The sequence below is a fragment of the Aedes aegypti genome, unplaced genomic scaffold, assembly GCF_002204515.2.
Source record: "Aedes aegypti strain LVP_AGWG unplaced genomic scaffold, AaegL5.0 Primary Assembly AGWG_AaegL5_hic_scaff_59_PBJ_arrow, whole genome shotgun sequence".
Taxonomy (NCBI): Eukaryota; Metazoa; Arthropoda; class Insecta; order Diptera; family Culicidae; genus Aedes; species Aedes aegypti.
Window position 1 is genome coordinate 1 of NW_018736279.1, and position 22,271 is coordinate 22,271.

The 22,271-nt window shown below is 41.0% G+C and overlaps 3 protein-coding genes across 3 annotated transcripts; 1 reads left to right on the forward strand and 2 right to left on the reverse strand.

Moving 5' to 3' along the window:
* Positions 1–241: 241 nt before the first annotated feature.
* On the reverse strand, positions 242–10,757 carry LOC5569569 (pre-mRNA-processing factor 39; the record flags this gene model as incomplete). Its single annotated transcript, XM_021857008.1, has 4 exons — positions 10,685–10,757; positions 10,216–10,349; positions 3,869–5,111; positions 242–351 (listed from the first exon to the last, which is right to left on the reverse strand). Coding segments are annotated over exons 1-4 (1,533 nt in total), but the record flags the coding sequence as incomplete, so codon positions are not given.
* Positions 10,758–18,221: 7,464 nt separating this feature from the next.
* LOC110681241 (39S ribosomal protein L40, mitochondrial-like) lies at positions 18,222–19,060 on the forward strand. Its single transcript, XM_021857010.1, has 2 exons — positions 18,222–18,378; positions 18,440–19,060. The coding sequence occupies exons 1-2, from the start codon at positions 18,353–18,355 to the stop codon at positions 19,017–19,019; spliced, it is 606 nt and encodes a 201-aa protein (XP_021712702.1). The 5' UTR covers positions 18,222–18,352; the 3' UTR covers positions 19,020–19,060.
* Positions 19,053–21,139, reverse strand: LOC110681240 (digestive organ expansion factor homolog). The gene has a single exon (XM_021857009.1). It carries the CDS (start codon positions 21,110–21,112, stop codon positions 19,457–19,459), a length of 1,656 nt encoding a protein of 551 aa, XP_021712701.1. The 5' UTR covers positions 21,113–21,139; the 3' UTR covers positions 19,053–19,456.
* Between the last annotated feature and the right edge of the window lie 1,132 nt (positions 21,140–22,271).

Below are 22,271 nucleotides of genomic sequence, written 5' to 3' on the forward strand. Positions count from 1 at the left end.
GCGTTTCTGTAGTGGCGTACCTTGCCCCCCCGCACCCAAAGTTTTTAAGCCCCCGTACAAAGTTAACGGGGATAGTGGGGGGCCAAGGGGGGGAAAAAAAAAAGGGCCCGGTTCCCCCCCCCGTTTTAATCGGCCCCCTCCGGGCCGGGGGCCCCCGGCTATTCGGAAATGTTTTTCCATTCTGTAAGATGGTTCTGAGTTAACGAATGATTGAAAAACCGGATTGAAAAGATTCACTCACTTCTTGATCAACGTATTGAAGAAGGTAAGTCCAGGCAGTGAAATCGGTGGAATCATCGTTTACTGCCTTCCAATACTTGTCCAAGTCAGGCAGTTTCTTCTTTTCGGGCTCTGCAAAGAAAAAAACAAAAAGAGAAGATAAAACAACAGCAAGTAAATATGTATCTATACAGATCATCATCGTTGTATCCGTGATTTCAATGATGAACCCAGAAATGATTCCGATCTATTCAGTCAAACACTCCATGCTCTCGCAGGTCTTCTTCAAATATGGTCTACGCCTTATAGACCATGCCTATGCTCCATAGAAGACCGAAGGTATTATGAATGATGTTCAGCCGACAATGTCCATATCATCCGCGAAGCAAACAAACTGACTGGATCACGTAAAAATCATACCCCGAATATTAAGCCCGGCTCTCCGGATAACACCTTCTAGCGCAATATTCAACAACAGACACGAAAGTCCATCACCTTGACGTAGTCCCCGACGGGATTCTAACGAACTGGAATGTTCCCCTGAAACCTTCACACAATTTTGCACGGGATTATCACAAAAGGCCGAATCACAGAAGGCCGAATCACAAAAGGCCGAATACATTCTAGCCTACCACAAAAGGCCGAATCACAGAAGGCTGAATCACAAAAGGCCGAATCACAGAAGGCCGAATCACAGAAGGTCGAATCACATAAGGCCGAATTACAGAAGACCGAATCACAAAAGACCGAATCACAGAAGGCCGAGTTAAAGTTACAAACCTAAAGAATAAAGCTTGGATATAAAAAGAATAAGTCCATGCTTTGTTAAATGCAGTCATGTCAGTAAACAGCGCAAAATTTACATGCGGCGAGGCCACATTGAGGATAAAGGAACTGAGGCGGCAGAAGGCCGCCGATGTCTCTGATATCCGAAGAGTGTGTATAGCATCTATTCGGTGTCATGCAAACAGCAAATCCAGGCGTTTGCCCGGTATAATGCAAACAGAGGATGTTTTTCAATTTTAGGTCCGACGAGCGACAGCGAGTTCGGACAGCAAGCGTTTGCTCGGAATAATGCCAACATAGTCTTTTACGAAACAAGCAGGAGAATGATTGCTGAGATAGGATATAACAAGTGTTTGAGTGATCATGAGAATACTAAGTTTACTAAGAATACTTTTCATCGTACAATGCCCGTTCGATTCTGACTCGTCTTCAATTTGGCGACACGGAAATCCATGTACATGAAAAAATGAATAATTATCAGTCACAAATCTTGTCAATCTCAATGTTTCTGTGGGCCTTCTTAAGGCTTAACATATTCAAAATAGGTAAATTTAATTACTGTTACGGTGATAAAAGATATAATAACAACAACCGTTAAATTTTGGAACGGTTCAATTTAGGCCGCATGATTTTTTTTGGCATGTTGCCAAAATCGAACAGACACTGTATAACCTTCCAGTTTTCGCGAGGTTTCTACACTTATGTAGTACAAAATACAACAGCTCCAATTATAGAATTTTTTTGGGTGTGTAAGCTAAGAATAGACCAGCTGACAAACCCAAAAAACAATAACCATATTTTAGCTGGACAAAATGTAGTTCAGCAAGCAATGTTACTTGTGCATCTTGTCCCGCCTTACCCTACTGTAAAAATGCGCATAATATTGTAGAAAAATGTGCTGAATGTTTGTGGCTCTCACTAAAATTTGTTTTAAAATTTCGGCCTTCCGTTATTCGACTTTTTGTGATTCGGCCTTCTGTGATTCAGCCTTCTGTGATTCGGCCTTTTGTGATTCGGCCTTCTGCGATTTGGCCTTGTGATTCGGCCTTCTGTGATTCGGCCTTTTGTATGTTTCGGCCTTTTGTGTTTTCGGCCTTCTGTGATTCGGCCTTATGTGATTCGTCCTTTTCTTGTAGATAGGGCATCCTTTCACTAATCCGGTAGCTATTCTGTTTCCCAGATTCTGACTATCAGCCGGTGCACGCAAATGGCTAGCCTCTCCGGGCCCATCTTTATGAGTTTAGCTCCGATACTATCCTTACCAGCAGCTTTATTGTTCTTGAGCTGGTGAATGGCATCCTGAACCACCATCAAAGTAAGGGATGGTTGGTTTCCATCGCCCGCAGTACTGACGAAGACATTTCTTCCGTTGTCCCGACCTTCATTGCCTGTGCTCTCAGCGCCATTCAGGTGTTCATCGAAATGCTGCTTTCTCCTTTCGATCACCTCACGCTCGTCCGTCAAGATGCTCCCATGGGATGCATCCTTATCCCTGCACATCTCGGCACGCGGCACGAAGCCGTTGCGGGATGCGTTGAGCTTCTGATAGAACTTACCGTGTTTCTTGAGACAGGTACAGCTGTTCCCATCTCCTCGTACTCCGTCCTCTCCAAAGACGTTTTTTTTTCTCCCGACAGAGGTGAGTTGCCGTTTCCGTCTATAACGTTCTGCCGGGTCCCTTGCTGCAGCATGACCTGTATTCTTCCCCTTTAGAATTCGCTTACATTTCTCATCGAACCAATCGTTCCGTCGACTCCGTCCCATGTACCCGACGTTGATCTCAGCTGCATTGTTGATGGCTGCTTTCATTGTTCTGAAGCAGTCCTCAAGAGGGCCTTCATACAGCTCACCCTCTTCCGGTAATGCAACCTCGAGGTGCTGCGCGTATGCAGTTAAGCCGGTTGCTTAAGCCGCTCTAGGTCATACAGGGGCGGCCGTCGGTACCGTACGTTGTTAACGACGGAGAGTTTTTGGCGCAGTTTAACCATCACCAGATAGTGGTCGGAGTCGATGTTAGCGCCACGATAGATCCTGACATCTATTATGTCGGAGAAGTGCCGTTCAACATTAAAACGTGGTCGATTTGCGATTCTGTCTGCTGTGGTGTGATCTCCAGGTGTATCGTGTTGTGGAAACTGTCCGTCAATGACTATCATTCTCTCCGGGCACCTTTCTGGTGGCACGGCTGATCCTTTTACCGCAAAGATCTTGGAGACAAGCTTTTTTGCTAAGCTTGATTTCGCTTTTAAGTGCGGATCGTGACGACTATTCGTTACTCTCTCCGCATTGTTCCAACCCCGCTGTATCCCCCTTCTGGATCGGAACCACCTTCCACGTAAATCGGCAATGTTCGAGTTCCACCAGACGACGGACGGCGAGCATTAGCAGGTTTCCCAACTTTCGGCATGGTTGCATCGCACGAGTTAGTGCTGCCGTTAATTCGTATGCACTCAGGTTTAAAGTGAAGTGCTCAACTCTAAGCGTCCTTCTTGAATTCCGCCGTTTTCCACCTTTGATCGTCTGTCTGTCTTTTGCAAGATACTGGCTGGAACCTGCCCCAATCCGGTACCGGATCGCTGCCGGTATACTCTTCGCAACATTCTCCAGTTCATGTGTCTTGCTAGCATCGGGCTGCAGAAAGTGTGGTCGATGATGGACTCTGCCTTCCCGACAATATGAGCTGATGGTATCTTCTTACAGACTGCAACCTGTTGCGTTGGTGAGGAGGCTGCTCCACTCGATCGCACTAGCATTGATACGACCTTAGTGGCGATTGCACTTTTAGGTATCGTATAGCCGATAGCTTCTATTTCCGAAGGATCCAACAATCTTCATGCTGAAAATATGATTCATATCAACTTACCAACGGGGGCATCCACTTTGGTCTTCTTCTCCGGAGCCTCTCCGGATTTCTCCGCCTTGTCGTCGTCCTTCTCCAGCTTGCGCTTGGCCGATGATTCCTTCTTCTCCTTGGCGTCCGCCTTGGACGGCTTCTCCCCCTTGCCGCCTTCGGGGTCCTTCTTCTTGTTGGAACCCTCCCCGTCCTCCAGCTCGGACGCCTTGCGTTTGCGCTTTTTGGCCGAATCGGGCAGCTCCTCGTCCGACACGTTGTCCGTATCGGCCGGAAGGTCTGCCTTTTTCGCAACCGGTAGCTCCGAATCCGAGACGTTCTCCGTGTCTTCGGGGAGTTCGGCTTGCTTGGGTGGGGGGAGATCTTCGTCCGAAACATTGTCGGCGTCTTCCGGGATTTCTGCCTTCTTCGGGGCAGGTAGTTCCTCATCGGACACGTTGTCGGCATCGGCTGGGATTTCTGCTTTCTTCGGTGCAGGGAGTTCTTCGTCCGAAACAATGTCGGCGTCTGCAGGAATTTCCGCCTTCTTGGGTGCTGGTAGCTCTTCATCGGAGACGTTGTCGGCGTCCTCTGGGAGCTCTGCCTTTTCCGGGGCTGGCAGTTCTTCATCCGAAACATTATCCGTGCCAGTTGGGAGCTCAACTTCTGGTTTCGGTAGCTCGTCTTCGGAAACCACTTCCGCATCTGGTGGTAATTCGGCTCGATTGGGCCCTGGCAGCTCATCGTCCGATACTTCTTCGGCGTCGTGAACCTGAGGCTGCACTGGTTGCGGAAGTTCGTCCTCTGAAACCATTTCCGCGTCTAGATCGGTGTTTTTGGAATCGTCTTCCTCGCAGAGACCATTGGCGACGTTTTCGGCCAGAGCATGGTCGCTGCTGCCGGTCACTTCATCGGCGTCGTTGTCACCGTTCAAGTCTAGCGAAGGAGGTTCCGGTGCGACCGGAACGTCTTCCAGTGTCTCTTCAACGGACGAGGCAGCAGCCGGTCGGGAGGCTGAATTCTCGTCAACTACCGAAGGTAGGCTGTTGGCATTTTCCTCGGCTGCCAAGTTGGCTATGAAGACACATTCTTCCGGAGCTCCACCGGGGTCTTCTTTATCCGATGACGATTTCGTGTCCACCTGAAACTCTTCGAACAGATTCGTAGAACTGTTTTCATCGGCTGTCTTGTTCTGCCCTTCCAGCACCGGGACAATCAGATCCTGCAGCTGTTCCATGACCTGTTTGGTGTCCGGTTCGTCCGAGTCCACTGCAGCCTGGAACAAAGTGACTAGATTAGATTCGAATTCAAGTGCAAAGTAAGGATTATTTAAGTTATCTATGTTTGATCAGTTGGCCCTTGCAATGTCTTCTTAGAGGCACAATTCACCCGAAAGCAATTCGCGACCTCTCGGGAGGAAACGGAACAACGCCTCGTTCCCTCTTGATATTGCATTGTTTATCATCATAATTAAAACAATCTACGCTGAAGATCAAGGTACAATGTGGACGGCATGACGACAACGACAAAATTCCAACACATATGGCGCCATATGATTATCTACAAGGTTTGTTCTGCGCCAAGAGTGGCATTGTACTAAAATGTACTTTTTCCAAAGAAATGGAAAAACGAGGCAAAGCAGTGAAGGAGTGTACAATTATATTCAGTCTGTTTTATTGTTGTCATCTGGATTCCCGAAAGATTCTTAAATATTCGGAAAAAATCCCGTAAGATTCCTGAGGAATTCTCAAAGGATTTCGAAACGATAACCGAAGATTCGAGATAACTTTGGAAGAATTCTGAAGGAAGCCAGGAAAGATTGTCCAATGATTGCGGAAGAATTCCGCAAGGATTTTCAAAGGTGTTTGGAGAAATTCCCGACAAATTTCGGAAGGAATCTCGAAAGAATTTTCAAAGGACTCTGAAAAGATGCTATAAAGATTCTCGATGTGTTTCGAAATGGTTCACGAAGGATTCTTTAAGATAGGCATGAAGAAAAATAATTATAGAGAACAAAAAGAAAGAATCCGATAATAATTAACATTTTTTCGCTTCCTCGCAAAGAGGCAAAGGCAGCATACTGCTCACAGAACTTAGATGATGTTGAGGAGTATTATCAAGCCTGACTAGTGTAAATGAAAGTTTTGTTTTGCAAATATCTCAGGAGCCTGATCACTTAGAAAGGCGGCGTCTTCGGCAAAGTTGTTCAGTAGCTCAAAGGCTATCTTTAATAAGGCTTCGAGATTGGTTTAAATAATGTTAGCCCTTGAGCTACTGAACAACTTTCCCAAATTTATATATCTCCAAAACAAAAGTAAAAGTTTCAGGGTCACTAGTGCCACATAGCGGTCAAATTCTGAATTAAATAAGGTACCATTAGATAGCACTCCACCCTCAGAACAACTAGACTAAAGACCCCAGGTTTTGAATTTGTATGGATTTCGAGATATATCGATTTCAAATTGTAGTCTACTCGAACCGTTATAGTGCGTTCATCATTATACCGTTTCTATGTATATTTGTTTATTTTACAGCATCTAAAACTGTTGAGTATTGTTCTTAAGAAGATTCTTGAGAAATACATTTTGGTTCGGTGTTGACAGATATCTTTGTTGCAAAAGCATAGCATATAAATCACAACTGTTGAACAAAGTACAAAAAAAAAAACATCCTGAACGTATTTCCAAATGATCCAAGATTTCTGAAAGATTCTTGAAGGTATTAGGAAGGATCCTGAAATCCTGGAATGATGCCGAATGATCTCCCGAAGATTTCTTGAAGGCATTCTGAAAGATCCTGGAAGGATTTCGGAAGGAACCTGGATGCAGGGTTGATAGCGACTGAGTGTCTTGAAAACAGGAACTTTAGAGAACTCTTGCCTGTTTATGTAGTAGTATTAAACTTGTCGGACCACTCCATAACGCTAGTCACATAAGAAGTGGCTCCTTAATGTACCCCTAGTTTAGTGTTGTTTTGATGTGTGGCTTTTTGCCAATTTAGAACTTTACATCTCACTCGGTGTAGTAACTCTGTGTTCCTAGGTTAAATTACAACACTCTTGTAGTTTTTTTTTTCAGCCGGGCCCTTCAGGCTTGTCCTGTTTGTTTAATCTAGCTGGGGATAACGACAGAAAATCCCTTCAATGAAAAGTAATTCAATACAATTCATATCTTGTCTAAAAAAAGACATCAAACAGGAACTAAAAAGAGACCTTAAAAAGCGATCGATTAGATACCATTCAAGAGTTTTTTTTTCTAAGGATAACCACAGAAGTTACCTCTAAGATATCATCAGGAATGTCTCCAACGATTATTCCAAAGAAACTTCAAAGTCCTCAAGGATTTTTTTTTTCAATGGTTTCAACATAGTTTTTTCAATGACTGCCATGTGAAGAACTAGCCATATATCAATGTGTTAAAATTCACCATAATGGAGTTAAAAAAAACAAGGATTCTCGTTAAGAACATTTTATGAAAGGCAACCAATATCTTCTAGGATTTCCTACAAAATTGACGTTCAGGATCCTAAGGATTTCAATCTACAATGTGTCTAAGAATACCTTTAGGAATCCTACCAGAAATTCTTTGAGAAATTTCCCAAGGATGTCCCCAAATAATTTTTCCAGGGATGTAGGAATTCTTGTAGACCTGCCTGGAACAAAACACTTAAATGAAATGTTTTGGATTTTCTCGGAAGATCTCCAAACGATGGAAAAAATAGTCAAAAAATATCTGGACGCAGTCCTAAGATAGTCTCTTGTAAATTACTGGAGGTAGAAGCGTTTGTGTGCCCCAGGATTTCCTGGAGAAAATTCGAAAAAAAAATCCACTAAGCATCCCTTGAAACTCCGCTGGAAGAATTGTTAGAGAAATCGCTAGAAGATTTTCTGAAGAGATCTATAGAATGCTAGAATAAATCTTCATAGAAATCACTAGCAGGAAAGCTGAACCCTTTTCTCGATGAATCTGAGAATAAATTCCTAAAGATCCTGTGAGGATGGATTCACGAAGGAATTATGAAGGATCCTAAAAGGATTCCTAGGGTGGCCATCAAATTTCCATTTTGGAATTCCCGTTTGTTCCCCAGTATAGTTTCCAGAATTTTTCATTTGTTCTAATTAAAGGTACCGTTTACCGTGAACCAAACAAACTCACTTTATGAAAACTCAATTTTGTATGGAGATTTAATTTAAATATTTCTCGAATATATGTCATCTTATTTCCAAAAATGGTACCCAATTGCCATTTAACTAAAATGTTATTAAAGCTGTTGAAGTTGAAGATGAATCAAAGCCAAATCCCAAAATTCATTTGAGCTAAAAACTTGATCGATTGGTCATTCGCTGGTGTTTTTTTCAGCTTGAGTGGATGTTCTGTTCTCCAGATTTGTACTCTTGAAAATTTGGGGTTTGGCTTCGATTCATCTTCATGTTAAGGTGAAACATCTCGGAATCCAAAGATAGCCGTCAAACCGACTTGTGCCCCTACTCATGTTTTCAAAGGCACAACATTGGAGAAATAGTTGGCAAACGTTTCTAATCTTCGGATGCACAAAGCCAAAATAAAAAGTTCATTGTTGTTGGATGCTTTCTTCGCGTGATTTGTGCCTTTGAAGTTTAATAATAAAATAATAATTTCATCAGCACACCTAATACTGCCGTGAATCGCAAGTCAGTCCCATCTGTAAATAAAGTAGGCATTGAGAAAATGGCCTGTGAAGTTTCCAAACTCGTTTTCCATACGAATATTCAAAAAAAAAAAAAAAGTTACGCCTGACGTATCTTTTTTCCCATTGCAGTTCTGTTGTTACGTCAAATTATGTTCTTGAAAATATGGTATTTCTAGAATGTTTTTAGTAATAATTTTTGGTATGGTTATAGTTTTGGACCTATAGAATTCAAATATTACGAAATCTCATTTCCCGCCAAAACTGCAGATACGCCCTTATGATACTAAACGCGAGAGATGATCAAAACGCGGTTCTTGTTTGTGTTACACGGGGTGGAAATCTGTAGTGGGACTGATATGCGGTTACTTTTCATTATGGGACAATTTGACTTGCTATTTATTCCTAATTTTACCGAACAAATCATATTATCTTAAAAGTGGAGCTGAAAGAGCATTGGAAAATATGTTGAAAACTGAACGCAACTCAATTTCGACAAAAATGCAGATGGGACTGACTTGCGATTCACGGCAGAATAGTTATCAGTTAAAATTTACAAATTAAACTTACACAAATATCAACTAATTCAGCCCTTTTAGATGCATTTCAAGTCACTGTAAGCCTTAAGGCCGCACGGGACGTCATTATAATCATCCTATCCATTTGAAGAAGCAGATCTCAAGTATCACTATATTCTATATCAAGCGTGTGCTAGAATTAGGGCGTAAGTCGCATGATCGATTTCTCTTCATCGATCCTCTCTTCTGTGAATAAAGGTGACAAGATGCAAGTTTCTCAGCATTTTTTCACCTCAGGACGCAAGATTGCATCACTGCCAATCGGTTTGAAGTGAAAAAATTCCAACGAACCCGCATCATGTCACCTTTACTCACAGAAGAGAGGATCGATGAAGAGAAATCGATCATGCGACTTACGCCCTTATTCTAGCAAACGCTTGATATATGTGGTGCACAATCGATTAAATTTTCAGCTTCATCGGTTTACTAAAACTCGAGATTTGCTTCGGCAAAGTTTTGATGATAATTGTTAGAGCGAAACAAAAGATAGGGAAAATAACACGGTCTCCCGTGTCCTCTTAATTACCTTTTCTTTCCTCAAATTCCGAACACTCGACAGTGGTTTTTTATTTAATTTTCAAATCTTCTCCACAGGATGATCAATTTCTTTTAGGAATTTCTGAAGGATTTTAGAAAAATTCCTGAAGGTTTCTGGATGAATTCCCGAAGGATCTTGGTTATATTTCAAAGAATTCCCGAAGGCTTCCTGAAGTTTTTTCGGAGAGTTCCGGAAGAATTTACATAAGATCCTAGTAGGATTCCGAAGTATTTTGTAATCATAATCGAAGGTTAATTGAAGGTTTTCGAAGGATTGTTGAAAGATTCAGAAAGCATCTTAGAAGGATTCCCAAGGTATTTCGGTAAAGAGATTTCCGAAGTATTTTGACAGGTCCTTGGAAAGATTCCTGAAGGGTCTTGGAAGAATTCCACAGAGATCTTGCGAGTATTCACCAAGAATTCTAAAAGGATCCCGGAAGAACTCCTGAGATAATTCGCGAAGGATTCTTGAAGGAATTATGATAGATTCCCGAATTATTTCTGAAGAATTCCCAAAGGATTCAGGGAGGATTTCTAAAATAATTGTCGTCTTGCCGCCCACCATTCCGTCCACATAGTGTTCCCAGCATTACAACTCACCTCTTCAGCGGCAAGTTTCTCCTCCGGCACTTCTTCCGGTTCCGGCTGTTTTCTGTTCCGCCGTGACGATCGCGTCGGCGTCGGAGCAGCCGGTTGAGGAGTTTTGCCCCGTTTGGAACGAGTTGATCTGCGGCCTGCAAGCAAAACGAAAAATGTTCACAATCAGCAAATTACAACTTATTGATAAACACCGCAACCACAATCTTTCTAAAACCGTAACGGCAGCAACAAGAGCAACAATCAACAGAAAGCGAATCAAGCAGAAAAAAAACAGCATACGCGACAAAAATTAATGGCGGAAGAGCCGTCGTCCGCACCGCGATGAAAAGCGATTCAAAAATTTGTCATTTTTCCCGAAAGAAAACATCCCATTCAGCAAACTTTTACACTATTTCTAATCAATAGCACATGCGCTACAAAGTGACGATATTTTTAACACGATTTAATTGGATTTTGCACTGAAATTTACCTGTTTCTTCCGCAACAGCGATGTCTTCATCACTTACACTAGCCATCTTTTTTTCGTCTGTCTGGCGCTGAATTCGCCGCCGTACTGGAAGAGCGACGCGGTGACGGGCGGCTTGCTTTGCAGCGGAGTGACAGCTGCGCTGAACTGCTGAATTCCAACACGGAAAAAGGAACAAGAAACAAAACATTCATCGAAGTTTCAAATGCAAGGGGTGGATCACTTGTTCGGTGCACAAATGTGCATCAGTTTGCATTAAGGCTAAGTAGCCCGTCATTCGTTTTGGCAACAATGATGACTTTTGAGCTTACAATTTCAAAGTGATAAAACTAAGTCTTGACAGTTTACATAGACTTGAACAAATATCACTGTACGCGCTAGCATGCATAAGTATGCTGGTACTTTTTCAGTTGTGTCTGTGCACAACCAATCGATTTTCTTTGATTCGAAATCATGAGGCGAATTAGCAACAATCATCAACGACGCGTACAAATTTCAATGACGGCCTACTTCGCCTTAAATGCATTTTTTTTTCGACATATTCATCGACTTAGCCCTGACCCATGCCATAGTTTTGCGCTATACCCAAGAAACATTTGCCTATTTTATAATCATTTATTAAGCAATTTTTCACAACTACATACTGAATAGTTGCTTTATTATATTACTTTGCAGCTGCTACGCACACATTGTTCAAGCAAATCTGGCGAAATTATTAAGCTTCTTATCACTTAGTGACTATAATCATATATTGTAATGATGTTTATTCAGGTTTCAGTTAGCTTAATAAGGATTGATGATTTAACAACGCTAGTTTAACAAACTTCATTATTGCAGTTTAATTCAGCATGTTTAACCACATTTTAATTATTTCCAAGTGAAGCCTTTGTTCAGGCGTTGTTTACACAAATTTGGAGAAGTTATAAAGCGTGTCGTTGTATATTGACTTTATTCTACAACTTCAAAATCGCTTTATAAGCATTCATCTCAGCTTTTATTCAACGGCCACAAAATTGATTGAAAACAAATAAATTACTAAAAATAGCTAACACTGTTTGCATCAAATGCAGTATATACCTTTACCATGAATTAATAACCACACTTTTAATAATTACCTGAATACTGGATTCAAACTCGAGACCTTCCCATCGTCAGCGGTATACCTTGCCATCTGCGCCATCCTTGAATTCATATATCAGCCTTTCAGTGCCCAATATAAACCTCTTGTACACACTTAGAAAATATCACCGACTCCGGTAATTTTTTTACCGAAATATAAACCGCTGATCGTTCGGTAATGCTTCCGGTAAAGTTAAGAATAACCGAACAATCCGTAATTTGAGTCAAAACGCAGCTGTCAAAATATTACAAATCGTTCGTGAATGATTACCGAAGGATTTGTGAAATTAATTACCGAACGCATTGTACATGTTTGCAGGCAGTCAGAATTGGATAGGATGATAAAAAAAATATGATGGTAATTCATTCTGATAATAACATAATCTTATTTATTCCGAGATCGTTTATTTGATTTAACATATTTAATTTTTTATCTACAGTCATCTCTCCCTTACTCGATATTGAAGGGACCATCGAGTTAGGGAGGTATCGAGTTACAGAACACAAAAGCAGAGCAACTGCGTTCCAAGGGACCATCGAGTTAGCCATGAATACCAACTTTTACTATGGTTCTCTAACTCGATATCGAGATACGGAATATCGAGTAAAGGAGAGTTAACTGTATATAATTTCACTGTTAGTGCTTCTCAGACTAATTTCACTGTTAGTCAATTTTAAAGCAAGCTGCAAATTCACCGCCATAATTATCCACTCTGAAACATTCCTTGCGGGACGTTTGCAGTTGTTCACCCCTTCTAGTGAACAACACTGGTGCCGATTCCGTCTTGGATGGGGTCAGTCTAGAAAAATAACAATTTAGATAATTTTGCAGTTACATTTAGGTACATATTCGATTTATTTACCTCGAACGATGCCCGACAGTGTATTTTTCTTTTTCACAGTTCTTGCTTGCTCAAATAAACATGGCGGTCTGAAAAGCTAAAATTACCATTTGTTCGGTAAAGCACTGTAGCACTACGTACCGAAGTACGGTAAACTTTTACTGGCTACGGTGGATCTAAACAATTTACAAGCTTTTCGGTACATGAAATGACGACTTCGGTGAAAACGAACAAACATCCTTTGAGTTTTCCCAATTGTGTACGGTTTTTCGGTAAAGCTTGTTTGGAATACCGAAAAATCAGTTGAATATTTATTTACAGTACGTTTTCGGTAACAAAAATTACCGAACAACGAAATAATATCTAAGCGTGTACATTAGGAATACAGCGCAATTTTTAGATATTTTGTCCATTTTTCAAAAATTTGGCTATGGTGTGACCTATTTTGTAAGGCTTCTTTGTTGCTGAACAATGTGTTTAGTAATCGTTATTTTGGACTTCTTTGGATGACCTGCGCGGATGATATATCTATGTCAAGTCTATGTTGTATTATTATTTTATAAAATACCTATTCAGCTTTTAATCATGTTCATGTTAAACATGGAAACAGCTGAGGTGCGAAGCAACCAAAACGTTAGTTCGTCTCCTGTACATCTGTTTACACAATTATATTTGTTTGGTGGAATATTGGCTCTTTAATAGAAGGAAAAATGACTTGTTCAACTCATTAGTAAAACAATCTTGACAAGTCGGCAGAGATTCTTTGGAGAAGTTTAATAAGTGTTGATTCTACTATTATTCATTTCAATGAAAAATGTTGAACATTGACTTAAATTTGGATCTAAATACCATCTTCTCAGCTCTTCGTAGGACATTTTTTCAGCTGTCACCATTATTCAACAATAATTAACTTATAAACATATACATTTATTTGTAACACTGGACTGTTAGTTGGGTAACCACTTTCATGTAACTATTGTTAAATTATTATTTATACTTCGATTATCATTAAAAATGTTATGATTAGTAACTTTTTCCGATATCAATAACGTCGCAGATGATGATCACTACATTTGGAAAAAATAAATTTTGATATTTTTAATTCAATGTGATTCGAACTTTACCCTCGTTGATCCATTACGTCGCCATTACGTCCAATACGTTAATCCATCCATCGCATACACGTCTTGGATTTGATTTGAAAAACATTTGAAACATTTGAAAATATCATAAAAAGACATAATGCGTTTTGCTTCAATAAGAGCATACTCATATACTGTTATTCACATTGTTTATAAGTTTTACTAATCATGCTGGTTAACATTTTAAGTATTAGACACTGAAACTTTTGTACGATTTGTTGTTAATCAAATGTTCAATATTCTACTAAAATGATGGCTACAACCTATAAAAGCTTTTATTCAGTCAATTGGGTCCTAAAATTTTTAATGAAATCTTGTTTTTATTTAATAACACGAAAAACCATGTTACTGTAACTACCTTAGCAATTTTTCCCGCTCAAATAATGGCTATATATAGTTTATAAATTTGGTCCATAAATGAACCTTGACACTTTTGATCATGTTTGACGTTCGCTAAGTCGACAAAAACACCACAGGGGTATTAGTTCGACCACTGGGGTTGTTCCTATCTGACATTTCGTAAGGGACACGGAAAACAAAATACACCCAAAATTTGAGTTTAAGCCAAAGGATGTGACAAAATCTAATAAAATGTTTTTTGGGCTTAAACCAACGGAAAACATTAGAAAATTGAGTAAACATGTGTTTTTGGCCTAAACTTAAGCGTTTGGCACTAAAATTGGGACAGGGCTTTAGGACCCTATTGTTAAACTTATCATGTGTTGTAGAACAAAAGCTATTATATTTGCATTTTCGGAGGTTTATTCAGCTCTTATTCAAAACACAAACTGCAAGTGGAATAACAGCTTTTTTATAAGCGGAAATTAATAATATTCAATTAATGATTCAACTAAAAATTTGTTCAGCAATGGTTGCTACTATGCAGCTTGTATTAAGCACGTAAGTATCTTAAAAGCTACCAATTGTTCCTTGGGTAGCAACGCGTCATTGTTTGTTGTGGAGGTTTCAAAATGGTTTTACTCACTGATTTTCTTAGACTAATCGCAAATTTTATTCGTTTTAGATAATCTTGATATAACTTTGAAACTAGAAAATATATTAAATTACAAACCTGATTGAAGTTGTTTATAGACTTACGAGACAGTAGACATCTGATATTTCAAGGACGATCTAAAAATATGAGGAAAACATGATTGATTGCAGGCGTATCTTTCCAATCTCCTGTAAACTATCATGATTAATCACAACCTTCGGAATTTCCTTCCCGAGAAATGGGAAATAGAAATCTACATCGATTTATTTCCTTTCATGTTAGTCGGGGATCTTGGGGCAGGAAAGTGACGCAGAACTCAAGCTCTTGAAGTTGATATTCTACTCCTTAAAGTCTCTTTAGTAGCATAATATTTCTTCACCGGAACACTACAGCTAATGGATTAGATCAATGGACATGAGTGTAGGCAAAGGGGCTAAATTGTGTATGAGTCGTCGAATAACAGACCTTATCTTTAAGACCACAACTCTTACTAAAAAAAAAACGCTTCTGGGTACCCTGTTACTGCGCGGTTTAACATACACACTGGATACTAATTTTTAAGGTCATTGGAGTATAAAGGATTGGGATTTGCCCAAAATTCCAATATCCGATGGTAAAATGAATCCGTGGAGTGCCAGCTGGTCAGAGGCTTCTTCGAAGCGTACGTTCCGCCACCAATCAAACGTAAAATTTTGGAGTTTTCTTCACTGCAGCCTGCATCAGAACATAGCATCTTCGCTTCACCTATCGGTAGCAGCTTTTCTAGAGCTAGTGAAAAAATGAGTTTGACATTCAGTAAACGATAACAGATAAACATTGGAGTATGCCATGAATTACGAATTTGCTGAGTGTGCATTTAAATGCATTTGAATGCATGAAATAATTTCGATTTATCAGATGCATCAGAAGTGATCCACCCCTTGTTCAAAAGGGCACATTCGAAAGCATTCGGAATGAATCATTGAAAGTGTGCTCTGCATGTTTGCTCGCAAATTTCATAACGCCAAAAATGGCAAATTTCAACACCCACCCAACCCATCGTCGCATTTTTTATGAATATATTTAAACTTTTGTATGGGCTGTAACACTTTCAGGACACTCAGCGTTATGAAATATGTGAATGAGCCCTAAGACAAATCCACGGAATGCGATTACAGTGGGGATTCGCTCGTTGGAGCTCCGCTAAATGCAGGCTTTATTTTGCTTTCAAAACGCTGGGTGGGTTAGTTTGTCCTCGTGATGTTAAGGCAAGGGGCAAGACAGATTCAACATGAGTGAATCTTTTCAACAGAGTTACTCAGAAATCATCAAATTCGCTCAGGTTACAGATTTGTCTAGCTAATCCCAAGATAAAAGATGGTGGGAAGTTCTAAACGGGTATTCCTCAGAAGACACGTGAGTTACTCAGGATTGCTCAGAATGCTTCAGTTTGTCTCAGACATAATCAGACCAAATCAAATTCTGTCACTTTTTAAATTGACCATGGTTGTGTATGTTTAATTTCGATCAACGTTAAGTTGGTCTATTTTGTACTATTTAATTGGCCATTACATGTAAGCTAAAAGTTTACGTTGTAATTATATATGAATTAATCACAAACAGTAGATGTAGCCGAATCGCCAACATTTTTTCTTTTCTTTAACTGCTTTTTTTTGAACCGCTTTGCCAAAATCAAGATGATTCAAGGGTGGGAATTTCGAATCGCAAATTCCTCAGAGTTGCTCAGAGTTACTTTGAACTGCTCCAGATTCACTCTGCTTTGAACACTGTCTTGCCCCTTGATTGCATCCAATACGTTATATTGTACATTAATGGTTTATTCCATTCACTGAATGATACGTTTTTATCCGGGGAGTCTCTCTCAGGTTTGCATGAGGTACCGTTCAAATTAGCGGGGGTGCACGGTAAGCCCTTTGGCGAAAGATTTGTGGCGAACGGTTTGTACCCAGCATGCACTTGTTCGGCCGATGGCGGAACCAGCCGAAAGTGAGTGCTTAAATAGTTCCGGATACTACAATCTACACTCTGGAAAAAATCTAAACTAATGGGAAGTATGCACTTCAACAGAAAAGTAATCGCCTATCTCGATGCGTGGGAAATTTCTTGCAAGAAATGCTCAAGAAAAGCATTTTTCTTTAATCGCAGTATGCAGTTGAGAAGAAATGTCAAATCAAATGGGGCTCACTGTAGAAAATTTCTTGACCATTTCTTCCCGCAGAAATTTTTAATTTTCTTGAGCTGAACAGCATACTTAGCTTAAGAAGTTTAAATGTCACACTAAAGCGCTATTCGCCTAGTTGACCCCAGGCTCCGTATTCCGGCTGGCAAAACTGACTTAGTATAACTTTATTTTATCAGACACATGCACGGAGAAATATTTTTTCCTAATTTTTGAGTTTACTTTACCCAAAATTAAGTATATCGATTATAGTTTCAACCCAAAATCTCTCGGTTTTCTCTTTCTCCCACACGAATGTTGTCAAAAATAAAAAATAAGAGCTGCATCTACCCAATAGGAGTACTTTGGCCCAATAAGCCAAATTTGGGTAAATGCAACTTTTCTTATGTTTGGGTCGAAAGAACTCAATTTTGCGTTAAATCACCCCAAAATTGAGTATATTTTTCTAATGGAATTAAAGCCAAACTACCTAGTGGGGACCTTGGAAATTTATCCAAAATTGAGTTATTGGGCTCAACTACGGAATTGCGTTGAAACAACCCAAAATTGAGTTGAATTCCGTCTCCGTGTGGTATAGCTTAGGAGTATGAGAGTCAATATTAACATATTTTGATTGAGTAATTGTGTATTTACCGTCGGATTTATTTTTCGCTACACAACATAAAACATGAATCATGTACGTATTGATTCCTTAACCATTTTCAACAAAGCTTTTAATTGGGTCCTAAAATTTTTAATGAAATCTTGTTTTTATTTAATAACACGAAAAAGCATGTTACTGTAACTACTTTAGCAATTTTTCCCGCTCAAATAATGGCTATATCATGTTTAAACTTTAATTTAAAAATTTGGTCCATAAATGAACCTTGACACTTTTGATCATGTTTGACGTTCGCTTAGTCGACAAAAACACCACAGGGGTTTTAGTTCGACCACTGGGTTGTTCCTATCTGACATTTCGTAAGGGACACGGAAAACAAAATACACCTAAAATTTGAGTTTAGGCCAAAGGATGTGACAAAATCTAAAAAAATGTTTTTTAGGCTTAAACCAACGAAAAACATTAGAAAATTGAGTAAACATGTGTTTTTGGCCTAAACTTAAGCGTTTGGCACTTAAATTGGGACAGGGCTTTAGGACCCTATTCATATCACAAGTAAATTTAAAAACTTGGTCATGATTCTCATTACTTCAACGCTTGTTTCAGTGTGGTTTCGAGGTTGAGCTTGGTCGGCCTGAAAGCCTGTACCGTTCTCGAGCAGCAGCTCGATTTTTTGACGTTTCGGATTGGATTCGTGTTTATTCGCCCAAAGTATGGTGTTTCACTGATTATGAAAGACAAAATTGAAAATTAAAGCTTAAACTAGTGTTTTTATATAGAAATTAAACATCAGAATGTCGCTGTTTAGTGCAATTTTAAGGTAGGTTTCAGCTATTTCGTGAAACAATGAACAAATAAATAAAATGGTTTGTCTCTCCCAGGCCCGCCACTCACTTTTCATTGACGAAGACCTTCCTGGCCAGTCGCCTGCTCCACACCGGCGCAATCCAGAACTTCCGCTTTACTCCGATCCTGTGCGCGGAACCGCTGAAGAAAAAAAAGAAAATCGATCCGCAGATCATCAAGCAGCGCGAGGAGCGGAAGCGCAAACGTCTGGAGAAGCAAATCCGGCGCCTGGAGAAGAATGCCCGGCAGCTGAAACCGGTCGAAGAGCTGGAAGTTCCGATGGAACTGCTGGACGAACAGAAGCAACGCAAAAGAACCGGAATCAAAGTAAGTCCGGAGGTGGCCGAGAGTCGGGTGCTGCTGGAGAAACAGTGGGCCAAGTACCGGATGGAGCAGAAGCTGCAGGACTATCAGCTGATCGATCGGGTTCTGGCGGCGCAGACCAAGGCACTGAACGAGCTGAGGCTGGAATCGGAAGAACTGTACCAGAAGGCGGTGCAGGTCGATGAAGGACTGGTGCCGTTCAAGGCAGTGGGACCCGTTGCCACCCCGCCGATCGAGGGCTACGAAATGCCCGATGGGGAGTATCTGGATGTGTCGAAAAAGTTTGAATAGAGGTACTGAGCGGAATAAGAGTTTATTCGTTGGTTGCGTTATTAGAGGAAAGTTGTACGGTTACTCCACAGTTATGGTTAACACTCAAATATGGATCAGTGTTGCATTAAGTACAGAATGTCTCACCAAGGGGATGGATCATCAATGCAGGGCTGGTAGCACTACTTCAATGTAAGTCTCTAAAAGTCTTTTGTTATTGATGAAAGGTTCCTTAAGTCTTTTTTCAGTAAAAATGGTCTCTTAAGTCACTAGTGACCAATTCTTTAAAAAGATACCTACTACTCGTATTCATGATATAAATTTTATTCTGCAGAGGTATTTTAGTTCTGTATAGCGTCATCATAATTTTCAAAAAATGACCCTTTTTTGATCCATAACTGTAAGGTAACCGTAAATGTGAACTTTATTGATATCACATTCCTTACTATAATTTATTTCTACTTGTGGGTGGTAAAAGTATGTGCGGCCTTCGGGCTGGCGGCAATTTTGGCCGCTTGCTCTGAACCAACAATAGCCGACAGTCTCAGCAGATCGTACTTGGTATACAAGACGGTCACGGTCATAGCGCTGGCATCGATCCCATCCTTCCGGTTCTGGTACTCGTTGGCCATCAGGTTAATCATTTCGGCGTAGAACTGCGGATAGGCCGGAAGTTGATAGAACACCAGATGGCGGATGCCCTTTATTCGTGGCCGTCGGAAGAAGTGGGACCGCTCGGAGTACAGCATGAAGTGACTGCTCCCATGGAAGAACATGTCCCGGGCTCGGGCTATTTTGGCGTCCTTGGAGTACTCGCAGATCTGGACGAAGCTCAGTTCCTCCTTTTTGAAGTAGTTTCGCAGCCGGACGTAATCGAAGTAGGAAGGCACGTAGAGGAGGCACCGAGCCATCGTGATGGATCGCAGTTGGGGAAGCAGGACCGTTGTGAAGTGCTGGAACTTCGCGTCGAAAGATTGATCCAGAGAAGTGACTTCGATGCGGTGGAAGGTTTGCGGGACCTGGACGACGACGTGTCGAATGGAGCCGGATTTGACGGGGTTAGCGGTGCGGATTTTCCCTCGGTAGTTGGCACACTTGCTGTTGAAGATGGAACGGAACTCCGGCAGGTCGTGAGAGGCCAACAGAATTGTTTGGCGGTAAAATCGCGACCATCCGTTGAGGCACCAGTATCGAACCCTTGAGAAGTCTGTATGTTCGGTACTCTGAGGCTGAAGGTGAAGGTGGTCCATCAAATGGACCACGTGATCCCAGTTCTGCGCCATGCAGATTTCGGTCTGGTCCAGAATGAGCAGCTCGATCGACGACAGGAAATCGTAATCTCGCTGGGCTTCGCCTTCCGCTCCGATTGTCATTCGAAGACCTAGCGGAGAAGCCAAGATCAAGTCCGAGTTGTAGTACTTGGTGTACAACTTCATGGAACTCTTGCTGAACGAGATGCCGATTCGGAAATTGTCGTCCGTGTTGCCGGAGAACAGTCGTTCGTAGTCCTCCGGCTTGGGGTTGTGCTTCGGGAAGTAGAGAGTGTCCCCACCGTATTCCGTTAGGAAGCGATTGTAGTTCGTAACGGCTTTTGCTTCATCCCCGGCGAATTGTTTCTTAAGGGTTTCGACGATCTTCAAGGCAGCACTTCTGAAGGGCACCACAATCAGGACCTTAGGGCGGACCAGTCCCTGATCCCGATACTCTTGAGCGGAACTTATAGCCTTCTTAACCTTCTTTTTCTGCTTTTTACTGTTGGCAGCTTCGGCCAGCTTCAAGTTATGATGCAGGATCTTCGACGTGGACTTCATGATGTGATTCAACGCATGCAGACAGTACACGAACCGGAGGGATTCCCCGTTTTCCAGGGTTCTCGACGGGTAATAAAGGTCCTGGTAGTTGTTGAAGATCGAGAAACATTCGGCCTGCAGTTCCGTAAAGACCGGTTCTTCCAGATGGCGTTGAATCCTCTCCTTTAGGAAGAGTTTCTTCGGGTCCAGCTCGCTCAAGCTCAACGCTTTGGGTATCGTTCCTTCAGGAGCGTAGGTTTCCTCGTCCTCTAGCAGTACCGTTTTCTTAGTTTCCTTACTTCGATCCTTGGGAATCTCGATCATCAGCTGTCCCAGCTTTTTAAACTTCAGGGTGAAAGAGATCAGTCTTCCGGAATGCCCTCGAATGTGATTCGGGTGTTTGGGTTTATTCCCGCACGATCCCACAGTCCACGGAAGGTTGGCGAGCTTCCATCAACTTCCGCGCAGCTGTAAGGGACAGACCCGCAACATCACACGCCACATGTCCTCGCTGCTGTCGGGCGATCACACGGCCACGCAATTCGGAGTGATCCACCCTTTTCTTCCAGGAAGACTCATCTCGCAGATGGGATTTTTGCGTTGAAAATTTCTAAAAGAAATTGTTGTCAACCGAAACTCTTATAGCAACCCCAGGCAATCCAAACAAGTGTGATTGTGGGATAATACTTTAGCTGTAAGTTTATTTAGTTAGTGATATTTGCATGTGCATGAATTCATTAGGACTTACAAATTTTCAGTAATCTTCACAACAAAATTCTTCCTCTAATCGTTGTCTTCCAAGTTAGGGTTATCCAATTACTAGAATAATAAATTTGCATGATCCTTAGCTATAATTAACAATTCTAATTTGTACTCACTTTGTAATTCAATTAAGGTAGATATTAAGTAGGCTTAGCAAATTATTTAGGAATAATTAATTTAACTGTTATTATTTTAGGGAGATCAAATTTCATCACGTTGCTGTAAGACTTGCAAAAGTTGTTTTCCATGATGATTTTATATCAATCCGGCCGTGCTATTGTTCCTACATCGCAACACTTGACAGCAGTGGACCCGATAGAAATAAAACGGCACCTTCTGCATTAGGCCATCTCCATCGCGGGAGGGTTTGGTCGTCACAAGGGCTATGAATTTCGAAGACAATTAAATACCCTTTTATCATTCTATCTTTTCGATCATTAATAGAAGTTAGTATCTTTTAATAAAAAACATAAATATTTGACGAATCTTACGAGTCATATAAAAAATTGGATGAAATAATTGTTTGTAACTGACACAATCAATGTACTTATTTTTTTGAAGTGCCATACCCGAAAATCAATGTGTTCAACAATTTGCCAAACTGTTTAAAATTAGGTAACATATGGTAAAATGCACTTGTGAAATTTTTTGCACAAGTACAAAAGACGAACAATTTCTCAGAATGTTATCTTACATTGTCACTATTTCACACGAGTTTGCA

Excerpts from the sequence above, each read along its gene's own strand:
- LOC110681241 (XM_021857010.1), top strand. The coding sequence starts at position 18,353 with ATGTCGCTGTTTAGTGCAATTTTAAG. Across the intron at positions 18,379-18,439 it reads CTGTTTAGTGCAATTTTAAG|GCCCGCCACTCACTTTTCAT; the intron begins GTAGGTTTCAGC and ends TGTCTCTCCCAG.
- LOC110681240 (XM_021857009.1), bottom strand. The coding sequence starts at position 21,112 with ATGATCGAGATTCCCAAGGATCGAAGTAAGGAAACTAAGAAAACGGTA.